This window comes from Scyliorhinus canicula, chromosome 4, assembly GCF_902713615.1.
Source record: "Scyliorhinus canicula chromosome 4, sScyCan1.1, whole genome shotgun sequence".
NCBI lineage: Eukaryota > Metazoa > Chordata > Chondrichthyes > Carcharhiniformes > Scyliorhinidae > Scyliorhinus > Scyliorhinus canicula.
In genome coordinates this window covers 85,278,758-85,292,526 of record NC_052149.1, presented here as the reverse complement: position 1 = coordinate 85,292,526, position 13,769 = coordinate 85,278,758, and the positions used below count along the sequence as shown (strand labels likewise).

Sequence of the window (13,769 nt, the reverse complement as noted above, 5' to 3'; positions counted from 1 at the left end):
GAGGCAGAGATGGAGAAATAGAGTTTTTGGAATATTGTAGAGGTTACAGAGATAGCGAAGACTGTGGGCATGAAGGGAGTTCAACTAAAGATGATTATTTTTGATTGGGGGTATTGGGAACCAAGGCAGGTCAGCAAAGAGGATGGTGGCTGCCCCGATAGCATGGGTTAGGTTATAGATGCTGGTTTTTGTACAAGTGCAAGTTTATAAATGGAGGAAGGTGGGTGAGATTGATGAGACAGGCATTGGTATGGTTGAATCTTGAGTTAACAAACTAATGGACAGTGATTAATGTCAGGGAAAGGGGGAAAAAACTGATGGGGTGTTGGGGAAGGCAAACGATTGGTGGCTCAAATAATCCCTTACGAAAAAGGTCATTGAGGCCTTCATTACAACATATATCATAAAAGAGGAACCTTGACGGCAGTATACTAATCTCATGCAAAAACATGAAGCAGAGATTTATGGGCTTGAATAGCAAGCTAAAAAGCAACAAACTGTAAGCCAAGTGTAAACTTATCCAACAAAGTCATGCAACTGTAAGATAGCAGTGACTAAAATTTCCTGCAGGACAAAGATGAATTATAGTCACAAAAAGATTGCACTTAAATACCCTTCCAGGCTAAACACCATATACACAATTTGAGGGGGAACACACATACAGATTATAAAGGACAAGAGCAAGAATTCAGAGGTTGGCACAATATAAACTGTGACTTGGACTCACTGCTTTGTTGTAAGCATAAGTGAGATTTGAAAGTAGTATCTCAAGGGCGTGAAGTTGCATGAACTATTGGCAAGTGGTGCGAACAGAAAATTGTGAATATAAAATTATTTATTCACAACGTTGTGAAATTGTTGGTGCAAATATCAAACAATGTACCAATCTGATGGGATTTTCGTTGAAATATTCATTTTTTTTTCCTCAGCTGCTCGCTGGCCTACTGTACATGTCAATTTACGCTATGAACATCGATTCAACAATGCAGAATAAAATAGTCAATGTGAAGCTGCTTGAAAAAGGCAGGAAATAAGTTATATATTTCTAATTAAATCAATCCTATCCTGACAGTTCAAGGGAAGGATAAAATGTTCCAGCAGTAATCAAACGTAGAAATAAATCATCTTGCAAGCCACAAGTGCAGCAGAAATTTTGTTGCACTAATCATCATCATTCTGAGAACAACAACAGGATCTGAAGAAATTCAATTCCAGGATTTCAGCCATTGACCAGGATTCTAAACCAGGGACCCACAAGACCAGGGGTGGGCAAACTACGGCCCGCGGGCCGCATGCGGCCCGCCAAAGGTATTTCTGCGGCCCACCAAGTCATTAAAAAAAAAAAAAAAAAAAATTTTTTCTAAAAAAAAAAATTTTTTTTTTTTTTTAAATTTTTTTTTTAAAGGTTAATGGGTGGGGGGGCTGTTGGATTACTTTCTGGCATAGGGTGGATACGTTGACTTGAGTAGGGTGATCATTGCTTGGCACAACGTCGAGGGCCGAAGGGCCTGTTCTGTGCTGTACTGTTCTATGTTCTATATGAGGCGCCCAGAATCATAACCGGGTGAAGTAATTATTTTACTTAATATACTATGCGGCCCTTTGTGAATTGTGAATTTCTGAATGCGGCCCTTGCACGGAAAAGTTTGCCCACCCCTGCACAAGACAGTTTCAAGGGGTCCGCCAAAACATCCAGATAGTTACGAAAATTATTTCACATTCATTGCTTATTACTTTGTACTCAACTATCTCTGGGAGTACTACTGCCAATTATAATATCCCTTGGAACCAACTATCTTTCTGAACAGGTGTGACATTCACAAGATTGATAACTCCCCCTGATCCTGTCAAGGACAAAGGTCTACAGATTTTAACATGTCTATTCAATTAAGAGATCCACTTGCATAGAGGCAGTCGACTGCCCAGGTGGACGAAGGACTTGAATTGCTCGGCCAGCCATGCATTTACCTTTCACCATGCCATTATGCAGGCTTCAGAGAACAATCAATGCCACTCTTGTCATCAGCTTACTAATTAAATAATTCATTTCTGAATGAGACGGATGTGAAGAAAATCACCAAGCATCTTATTATGATACATGTAGTAATCGTTTCCTGATGTGTTCTTATAAAACTTCATTTTCATTCTATCTGATAGCCAAATGCCCATGAAGTAATTTGTCAAATCAACCCATGTAGTGCTGAATAGAAAGATAGAATTTAGAGTGCAAAAGGAGGCCATTCGGCCCATCGAGTCTGCGCCAGCTCTTGGAAAGTGTACCCAATTTAAGCCCATGCCTCCACCCTATCCTGTAATCCAGCAACCCCACCCAACCTTTGGACACTAAGGGGCAATTTTGAATGCCAATCCACCATGGGCGGCACAGTAGTCTGCCAGGTATATTGATTTTGAACTGACAGCTTGTCAGATATTGGAATGGAATTTTGTGATTTGTATAGAGGTACCGCTGATGTATAAATGTTTCATCTGAAACAATTGGGAGTCACATTTCTGAACATTGATTCCTTTTTAAATAAATGACATGGTAAAACATTTAACTAGTAACTAGCCAGCTTTAAAGTCACAAACGACGTCCTCTTTAATTGTCAATCCTACTTGTGCATCACCCTGTTTAGTTCTCATATTAACATTGAATGGTGAAGTCTTTGGTTCAACTGGTTCAGTGTTTCACCAAGTTTTCAAATGCAAGCCGAGGAATCCCAATTTATCTTCCAAACTGCTGCAAGCGCGGGATTTTAATATTTATCCAATTGGAAAAAATGTTGTAATTGTATGGTTCATGGTTAAAAGATGCAGATTATTAATACCTGCAAGTGTCGGGTTTAGCTTAACAGGTGCAGCTAAGTTTACAAAGACAAATCAATTTATTAATTAGTTGTTCCCCTGTTACATGTCCAGGAAATAAGCAGAAACGTGAAGAATCCTGCCAAGCATGTTAACAAAACCTATTATTTTGAACAAATTTACAAGCCAAACAAGGACATTTTAGGAATTGGAAACCATAGAGCTGTTAAACATAGCTAAATGGCTGTGTTGCAGATCGAATACTTTTCTCCACATCCTGACCTCAACATCCTCGAATTTATCAAAACTTTGCAGAAATTATCTTTATCTAAAAACTTTATGGTCTAATGTTGCCAGAACTTTTGGTGCATGGAGTGACGAAAGTTCCAGAAATATCGATAAATAATATCAATACTCTGGGTCACATTTCTACTTTGAGATATTTGGTGGCCTTGGTGGAATTTCTGTGCATTTGTACCAGTATCATATTTCTGCCTTGTACGAGTGAATACATGATGTTACTTGAAGAATTGAGAAAGTCCTTCTTCCAAGGATGATACCATTTTGTATTCAGATTGCACAAATTGATGGAACGGTAGCATACTTTTTCTCTATTGAACGAGCAATTCAGAGGCCTGGATTAACGATCCACAGACATGAGGCACAAATCCCTTCACCATACCTGGAGAATTTGAATTCTGTTAATTAAATAAATGTGGAATAAAAGGCTACATCAGTAACGGTGACCATGGAACAATGGGATTGCCCTAAAAACCCAATTGATTCACTAACAACCTTTAGGTGGAAGAAATCTGCCATCCTCACCGGAGCTGGTCTACATGTGACTCCAGAACAAGAACAGGAGTTGACTCTGAACTCCCCTCTGAAACGGTCAACCAAGCCATTCAGATTTGACAAACAATTCTTTTTTTTTTTAAATTTAGAGTGCCCAATTAATTTTTTCCAATTAAGGGGCAATTTAGCGTGGCCAATCCACCTATCCTGCACATCTTTGGGTTGTGGGGGTGAAACCCACGCGAACACGGGGAGAATGTGCAAACTCCACACGGACAGTGACCCAGGGCCGGGATTCGAACCCGGGTCCTCAGCGCCGTAGGCAGCAATGCTAACCACTGTGCCACCGTGCTGTCCTTGACAAACAATTATAGCAACGTCTACAAACAAAACTGAATGAACCACCTGTCAAACAATAAAGAGAATGCCAGCCGAGTCAAACCTGCAAAGTCCCCTACACTAACTGCAACTTGTGCCAAAACTGGGAGATTAGTGATCCAATGCAACAGTCTCCCTCTCACCACCCCTTGGTATGCCCTGCCCCACTACAAGTGCCAGCACATTGGCATGCAGTTGGGAGGGAGTAACCCTCAATTCTCAACATTGATCGCTGTCCCATGTCATTGAAAAGGAAACATCCTGTTCATTATCACCTACTTCCCTCCCTTAGCTGATGAATCAGTGTTCCATGCAGTTTTGAGTGCAACAATGGAACAAGACTCTTGGTGAGGGACTTCACAGTCAGTCAATGACCAAAAATGGCTCGGCAGCATCATTTTTCATCAAGTTGGCCAAATCATGAAGGACATAGCTTCTCGACAGGCCTGTGGTAGATGGTGAGAAGATCAACTTGAGAAAACCTACTTGGCCTCAATCCTCGACCATCACACATTCCTTGTCAAGACAAAGTCCCATCTGCCCAGAGGGAGCCAGTGTCGTCTAGCAGCTACAGTATTTTACAAACTTGTTTTCCGGGTGCCCATTTTTACCAACCAGCCAACCTTTGGGACCCACACAGGCAGAAATTCGTGACCCACCATTTTCTCTTATCTTTAACGCGAGAGGCGAGCCTGCTTGGTCCTCATTTACGTGTTTGCTGCTGACAAAATGGAGGAATCGCAATCGTGTTCCAAGCACGTGACTTCAGCATTCGGGCGCATGACCTGCTCTCTGCCTCGCTTCAGGCAGGAAGATGACTTCGAAATTGTTTTTTTTTTTTAAATCTTCTCCTGCATCAGCGATGACGTCAGGAGACGGTGCTTCTCACTGGGCTCTGCGCATGCGCACTGATGAGCGGGCACGCATGTCCAGTGTGCCCGTATTGTTTTAGCTGGCCGTCATTTTTAAAGCCACTCGCAGCCAGCATTGTTAAAAGCTAGCTGCTGCGGCTGTTGCACGTGAATTCCTGCGATCAGGAAAACCACAATGGATGGATGACCCTTCTGATACCCGTCCACGACCCTCATTTTGAAAATGCCTCGTCTAGCACTACCATGCTAAATGGGATAGACTCGGAACAGACTTCACAGCTCAAAGCTGGGCATTCACGAAGCACTGTGGGCCACAAAAGCAGCACTGGATACCACCCGAATCTAACTTGACGTCCCAAGATATCGCTCAATTTTTCCATCACCATCGAGCCAGGAGACCTTTCTGGTTCAATGAAAGGTGCATGAAATCAGAAGAAGATGCTAAACAGCAGAAACAACATGCTGCAGACAGAGTTAAGCATTCCCACAACAAACAGATCAGATTAAAACTCCGCCCTGCCAGATAAAGCATCTACAATTCAACTAACCAGAGCTGGCTCCCTGAACAATTCATGACCAGCAATCAATGATAAAGATAAAAGATAAAGATAAAATTGCTTATTGTCACAAGTAAGCTTCAATGAAGTTACCGTGAAAAGCCCCTAGTCGCCACATTCCAGCGCCTGTTTGGGGATGCTGGTACAGGAATTGAACCGTGCTGCTGGCCTGCCTTGGTCTGCTTTCAAAGCCAGCGATTTAGCACAATGATGGCGGAGCCCAGCATGAAAACAAGGCTGAAGCATTCAGCAGAAGTGTCAAATGATTTAGATGTCACATGTACCGAGGTACAGGTATTGTTCTGCGTTCATTCCAGGTAGATTGCTCCATACATTAACATCTGACATACGATAAATGCATATAGGCATTGGGTGAAGTATACGGAACGTACTGCTGCGACTGTAGAGAAGATAAGAACATGAGAACTAGGAGGAGAAGGCCATTTGGGTCTCAATCCCACAACCCAAAGATGTGCAGGGTAGGCGGACTGGCCACGCTGAAAAACTCTTCCATTGGCAAAAAAAGAATTGGTACCCCGAATTTATTTTAAAAATTAAACACATTTTTAAAAAGGGCCATTCAGGTGTCTAGTACAATGGAGAAGAAGCGGTTTTTGAATCTGTTGGGTGTGTGTTCTCAGACTTTTGTATCTTCTGCCCGGTGGAAGAGGTTGAAAGAGAAAATCGTCCGGGTGGGAGGGGTCTTCGATTATGCAACCCATTTTCCCAAGGCAGCTGGGGGTGTAGACAAGAGTCAATGAATTTGCATGTCAGACTGGACGGAGTTCATGACTCTCTGTAGTTTCTTACAGACGTGGGCCGAGCAGTTGCCATCCCAAGCTATGATGCATCCAGATAGGATGCTTTCTATGGCACATCTATAAAAATTGGCAAGAGAGTCAATGTGGACATTGAAGGTTGTACTTTCTTGGTCAAAGCGTTGACATGGGTGGGCCAGCACAGACTGTTGCAGATTTTTACACTGAGGAATTTGAAACTATAAACCATCTCCACCACGTCACCATTGATGCAAACAGGGGCGTGTACGACACTTTGTTTTCGGAAGTCAAAGAGCTGCTCCTGCGTTTTGCTGACATTGAGGAAGAGATTTTTGTTATTGCACCATGCTCGTAGCTTCCCTATCTCCTTCCTGTACTCTGACTCATCTTTGCTCGAGATCCAACCGACTATGATCATGTCACCAACAAACTTGTAGATGGAATTGGAAACAAATTTTGCCAGTCATGTGTATAAGCAGTATAGTAAGGGACTAAACACGCAGCCTTGCGGGGTCCCAGTATTGAGGACTACCGTGGAGGTGGTGTCGTTATTTATCCTTACTGATTGTGGTCTGTAGGTCAGAAAGTCAAGAATCCAGTTGCAGAGGGTGGAACCAAGTCCTAGATTTTGGAGTTTGGATATGAGCTTGGCTGGGATTATGGTGTTGAAGGCGAAGCTATGGTCAATGAGTAGGAGTCTGACATAGGAGTCCTTGTTGTCACGATGCTCCAAGGATGAGTGTAGGGCCAGGGAGATAGCATCTACTGTGGACTGGTTTTGGCGGTAGGCAAATTACAGTGGATCAAGGCAATCTGGAAGTTTGGAGCTGATGCGTCTCATGACTAACCTCTCGAAGCACTTCATAATGATAGATGTCAGAGCCGCTGATCAGTAGTCATCGAGGCACAGTGCCTGGTTCTTCTTTGGCACTGGTATGATAATGGTCTTGTTGAAGCAAGTGGGAACCTTGTTTAGGAGCTTTGCCACAACCAACTAGAGCGTGTTATTAGGCTGGGACTCTAGCTTAGCCTGGTATTGTCACTTGGAGTTCCTAATGGCTTTGCTAAGGTCGTACCTAGATTTCTTGTATAGGGCAGGGTCATCCTTCTTGGAATGCCTCAGACGTGGACTTCAGTCAGGGATGGATCTCCCGGATATAAGTGAGGACAGATCCGGTGATCCGCAGTAGGTTGCAAGACATACACGAGGACAGTTGTAGTTCCAGGGAGTCTAAAGAATCGGGGTAGTTCCAGGGAGTCTAAAGAAACTCCATGATAACTTGCTCTGTTTCTGATCATTACCTTACTACGCATGCTTTAATAAAAATCCTGGTTTGGACAAGTCACCAGCAGTCCTACGGATTCCTTGCGAGACAAAAAAACACAACATCCCAAACTAAATACGAGGGTGGACCGACAACATATGGAATGCAGTTCAAGAAGACAACTCACCATCACCTTCAAACTGACCTTTCCTGAAACTGCCTCAAAGCATGAACAAATATTTTAAAGCTCGCGTTTCAGATGGCCCATTTGATTTTTAAGAACATGGGAGAAGGAATCCAAACGCAAACAGATTCAGAACCTCTTCCATGTACAACAAATCATAACTTTTATAAATAAGGTAGCCTGTTCCAGAAAATAGGAAAACTAAAATGATTGTGTGTCAACAGTGTGCCCCTTGCTACTAGATATGGAACTCTGATGAAGAACTTAAGTATAAACTCAAGTCTGGACCTGAGCATCATTGGAATTTGTATTTAAAACTTCCTCTACTTCACAAATAGCAGTGTTATCCAATATATTTGCCACTGTAGCTAATTGGTAATCCAAATATGGTTAGTTGCTTCTCTCATGTAGCAACTAAAAATGAGTAATAGTCACAGTGTTGGGCATGTGATCTCAATGGTCACATTGTTACCATGTTATGCGTGTATACTTAAACCATTTTGTGCCAGGTTAAAATCTTAAGACGTGAACTTGTGTTTTGCTTTACTTTCTTGGTTAGTTAAATAAACATACACGTGAAGCACATTCGAGCTGCATTTTGCCAATGTATACAGGAGTTTCCTACTGAGGTTAGTGAAGGGCTAAAACGTTGTTGCCTCAGCAATTTCTTTTGAGCGTTGCTTCCGATCCAGGTGGTGTGTACACCTCACTCTCCACAAATCATGTGAAATATTTCTCTGGATGGCCGTCAACTGCACCAGAATCCGGTGTGCAACCCAGCTCCTAACTCCTCCGAAACCAACAAAAAACAAACACCTTTCCCTTCAGAATCACTTCACAGTCTTCTATAAAGATTCATGTGATGGTGACGATAGATTTGAAGCTAACCGCCTCCATTGTGAAAGAACCGGTACCAGGGGCGAGGGAGGAAACGGGTTTAACTCACCATTACTCATTGATCGGACTGATCCATCATCGGGCCCCTCCGAGCTTCTCGTACCGCCTTCATCCACGGATTTAGCCACGAAAATACGCCGGCCCTTGACCGTCACTCTCGTCCCACTCGCCATGAGCTTCCTGCGGGGAGGAAGGGCCAGAGAGAAATCACCGACAGAGCAGAGAAACTGGCAATGGAGCTTCAAACCTCAGTCGAACTAACAGTCCGCACTTGGTTGTTTAAAAAATGCAAGACTAATGTTCCGCTGGATACAGAAAAACAAATGAAACGTGGTTTATTAGAACGTTACGTTTCAACCAATAAAGCAAGACGAGATTAAATCGCAAAGTTCTGACAAGTGACGAGAAGCCAGGAACCAGGAAAGCGTTTTTACAAAAAAAAATCAAATCTTTAAATATGACATTGGAAAGGGGAGTTAGTGGGAAATTTCAATTGGCTAGCAGCTGAGCAAGAAGGCAGAAGAGAAACTCCTTGGCCTGCTGCAAGCTCTCTGTCGCTGGGGTATCCGGGGCCGGCAAAGAGGAAGGGGGGCCAGGTCCGGCACACAGGTCAGGGTGGCGGGAGGAGCATAGGTCCGGCCATAGTTCTCAGCATAAGCAGCAAGTCCGCGGTTCCTGGCTGTATTCACTACAGCAGCGAAAGTCCCCCTTTCCCACAGTGAGAGGCGAAGGGACGCTCTACTCACCTGCTTCCCCACACTCGATACAAATGTTGCTGCAACTCTCAGCGTTCGAAAAGAGAACGTGATCGCCAGCGCGCGCCTGGTCACGCACCGGGCGGACGTCAGTGCGCGCCTGGAGCGTGGCCCGGGAACCACTCTCCCCGCCAGCCAGCAAACCAGGAACAACAGCACATGCAAATGCACGAGGAAGGCAGTCCAGAGCTTTCAGCTTCATTGCTTCATCCACCGGGTCCAGCCGAATCACAGAAGGAAAACAAAAACCAACAATTAAATGAGCTGGCTGTTAACAGATATTTCCTTGGAAGAAAAAATATGGTCTTTTGGGCGATGAAACTTTCGTTGCATAATTCACACTTCACTCAATCTCCCAAACTCTTCAGGAAGTCCTCGCTTAAAGTTACAGTTGGGTTCCTGATGATCAAAACTTGAAGAGAAATGACGTTCGGTGAAGGCAAAAAAACAATAGTGTGCAATACTGTACTAATTGAAATAACTCTCAACATAAATCACGAAATATTAAAGAAATGCGTATAAATTCAAAGTAAATAATAATCACGGATCTCTCATCTTGCGCAGTTCCTCAGATTCAGGGATGATTTTTTTTTATTCATTCAGCATCTGGGTCAGAATTTATTGCCCATCCCTAAATTCCCTCCATTTCAGAGACAAAGGTGAACCTGGCTCGCATGAAGGTCCCAAGAAGGTAAAGATGGCAGATTTAGAACCATAGAATACCTACAGTGCAGAAAGAGGCCATTTGGCCCATCAAAACTGCACTAACCCTCTGAATGAGCACCCCCCACCGACTCTCGCACCCTATCCCCATAACCCCACCTAGACTGCACATCTTTGGACTGCGGAAGGAAACCAGAGTGAAAACTCCACAGTCACCCTGGTGCTGTGAGGACATTTAGAGAATTTCCTTCCCTAAAGAAGATTAGTGAACCAGATGGGTTCATACAACAATTGACTGATTTTATAGTCATCATTAGACTTTTGAATTTTATTGAATTCAAATTTTACAATCTGCCATGGTAGGATTTGAACCCATGTTCACAGACCTTACCCTGGGTCTCTGGATTACTAGTCAGAGACAATACCACAACATCATCCTCTCTTACTTGGACTCCAGTTCAAAGGGTTCTCAGGTAGCTTTAAAACCCAAGTGCCATCTGCAGACTGTACCACATGTGGAGCAGACGTCGCTTGCAGGGTCAGTTAAATTACTTGTGTGTTCACGTTTTTGCACTCTCTGTCACCTTGACTTTATCTCTGATGTTCCCAACAAAGTCCTTCTGCTTTCAGTTTTGGTTGTTCACCATGAGTTTCTGGAGATGCTGGACCTCTTCATGGATCCTTTGAGGATATCCCCAAAGCGTTTCAGTGGAGGTGGCTTTGAGTGATTAGCAACTCCCTGCTGGGCTTGATCCAACTGCACACCATGTCCTGGTCCCCCCGACCTCACTACCATTTCCAAAACCACGAGTACTCTTCTGACTGCCTGACTTGACACCCGGACCTGACCCAACCTGACTATCCACCCACCTGACTGCCCCTCTCTCCCAACTAACCCTGACTACCCTTTCAACACAACCCAACTAACCCCCCATCACCCATCTCGAACCCTCAACTACCCAGACCCAACTACCCACCCACCTAAACACACTCCCAACCACCCTTCCAATCCAACCATTGCCTCCCACTACTCAATCTGAACCCAAACTACCAAACCTGACTAGTCACCTACCTACCACCACCTACCCCTCTGTCCAGTTACCCACCTCCCCTATCGCTCACTTGCCCACCTCATTAACATTCAAACATGGGCCTTTAAATCTTGCCATGTAGCAGCTCATACTGTAAAAAAAAATGTTTCCTGTCTTCCTCCAAATCTATTTCCCTGATATAGCTCCCTAAGAGATGCGTGCAATGCGCATTTCTCTGAAAGCCAGGATCAGTGGACCCCATCAGAAATGTGTAGCAGCATCAAGTTATGAGCACAGCAACAATCAAATGGTCGGGCTGCTACTCTGAAGATCCGGGCGATTGTGAGGTGAATGTGGATGGATAAATGTGGGCATTTGAAAATACACCTTCATATCAGTGTCAGGAGATGCAATTAAGTAAGAAAGTAACTGTGAACTCTGACTATTGATATAATTGTCTAATATTTAATCAGGCCCATGGTTTGCTGTTCTGTTCTCAGTTTGGTTTCAATGGCAAATTTCAGAAAACCCATGCATGCATGTGAAACTTAAATGCTGTTTAAAATTTAATTGCATTTCAGTAATTTAAATGTTTAAATCACTCACCCTCCTTTCCGAAGTAGAGTTACACACATGCAGCTGAACACAGCCACGTTAGCTCTGGAAGGCAGCTCGTCGGAGCTGGCACTTCGACACATTTGTATTGACTTTAACAATCCACCCTCACCTCAACCTATATGCTCCTCAATGTTAAAATTAAAATAGGTCGCCTGATAGTTATGTGGATAAGGAAACTCTATTGTCTTGTACTCAGCCACACATAACACACGATCACAGACTGTGCTGAGCTGGATGGTCTTTTTTAGAAACTGAAAATGGTCTCAACAACACTTAGTTTACGCAGAAGATAAATAGTTGTGTCTTCCTGGAAAGTATCCAACTGCATATCAGGTAAAAGGGAGGATAGTTGAATGACAACTTTCATTCATCGAAGTCTTATAGAAAGATACTCCAAGGCTCTTCAAAAAAGCATAATCGGGCAACACGGTGGCGCAGTGGGTTCGCCTCACGGCGCCGAGGTCCCAGGTTCGATCTTGGCTCTGGGTCACTGTCTGTGTGGATTTTGCACATTCTCCTTGTGTTTGCATGGGTTTTTCTCCCACAACCCAAAGATGTGCAGGCTAGGTGGATTGGCCACGCGAAATTGCCTCTTAGTTGGAAAAAATGAATTGGGTACTCTAAAAAAAAATGTCAAAAGAAAAAAAAAGAAAAGCTGAAAGAGCTGAAGGTGGAGCACAGGAGAACATTGTAATTGTTGAATTGTGAGGTAACAGAGGTGTCATGTGAGAGTACCTTTAAGAAATGGATGTTTATCAAATAGCTGCAGTGATGTGTGTGGGTGGAGCTGAGCTGTGACTCTGCTTTTACTTTCACTTTGAGCAAAAAAGCTGGTGTGTGTCTGTGTTTTAGTTTCGTTTTTAGAGTTGAAGAAGTTGCAGTCCCAGAAAGCAGATGTGCATTGATCTCTCTCTGCAATCTAAAGACTGTCTCCAGATCATTTGAGGATTTTAAAGTAATACCTGTTTCTGTAGAGAATTTAAACTTGCTGTCTTTCTGTAAAAAGGGTCTTTTGGTCTTATGGATGTTGTTAGGAAAGCTATGAACGTTTACTTATTGAATATTGTATCTATGGGGATTATTGGTGCTGATAGTTGTTAAGATGTTTACTGTGGGTCATAAAGTGTTAACTGGATTCATAAATAAACATGGTTTTGTTTTTAAAGTACTTTAGATCTCTGTTGCATCACACCTGTAAAGTAGGCCCTTGTGCTCCCAATAACCACAATCTATTAAACGTTGTGGGTCAGGTGAACTCCATGATACACTTTGGTGTTCTCTAAACCCTGACCCAAAACAGAGATTCAAACAAGAATTTTAGCTACAGCTAGGCAGAGGCAGATAATGCTAAAGTGGAAGTATGCAATTGTTGTTGTGGAGAAGAAAAGTATTCAGCTCGGTTGAATTGAAAGTTGAGGATATCAAATGCCTGATTCAACCTGAGTCATGGGGGCAAAGTGTTGGTGGCAGGGGTGCAGAGCATATGATGGAGGTGGAGGATGGCTTTGTACTTATCAATATTTAGCTGAAGGAAACTATGGCTCGAAGACTGGATGTCAATAGTGGAGGAGTCAAGGAAGGCGTAAAAGAGACAAAGGCAAGTGTCATCATCGTATATGTGGAACCTGACCCTCATATCTGTGGATGATGCCATGATCGGGGTGGGGGAGGAACAGGGCTGGACATGGGGTGCAGGGTTGGAGGTGTGGGGAGCAGGTAAATGAGGAAGAGGAAGGAGTCAAAGATGATTCTTTGGATAATTCCCAAGGAAATGTCACCAGTTTAGGAAGGAAAACTATTGATGATGTTTGTTGAGTAAGAATGGAACCAAGGAATCAGGCCAAACTTGGTGGCTAGCCATTTGAAGAGGATGGTGTGGTTGACCCAGTCAAAGGCTACAGGAGGAAGATGTTGAAATTGTGAGGGAAAACAAGGGCAGGAAAAACAACCTATCACTAGGCATCCATCAGTCAAGCTCTGAATCTGTTAGCAAGTAGATGAGAGCAACAGGTAACTCCCCAAATTGGATTCCTGATTCAGGGGAGCAAGGAGGAAATGGAATGAGGAAGAAAAGATTATGAAGGAAAGATTATGCTCATTATTTTCCCAAAAGATGGAACAAGAACAGAATGAACAAGGACAGAATGGTTTGACAGGGTTCACAGATCGC

At 43.4% G+C, this 13,769-nt stretch overlaps 1 protein-coding gene across 3 annotated transcripts in view; it reads right to left on the bottom strand.

The window, feature by feature from the left end:
- soat1 (sterol O-acyltransferase 1) overlaps positions 1 to 9,549 on the bottom strand; it is a 90,201-nt gene extending 80,652 nt beyond the window's left edge. The window contains exons 1-2 of one of the 3 annotated variants that reach the window (XM_038794657.1): positions 9,279 to 9,549; positions 8,582 to 8,712 (exon numbers count right to left, since the gene is read on the bottom strand). In XM_038794657.1, the coding sequence (XP_038650585.1) occupies positions 8,582 to 8,705 (124 nt within the window). In that variant the 5' untranslated portion in view covers positions 8,706 to 8,712; positions 9,279 to 9,549. The other 2 variants (XM_038794659.1, XM_038794658.1) reach the window with 2 other exon arrangements.
- Between the last annotated feature and the right edge of the window lie 4,220 nt (positions 9,550 to 13,769).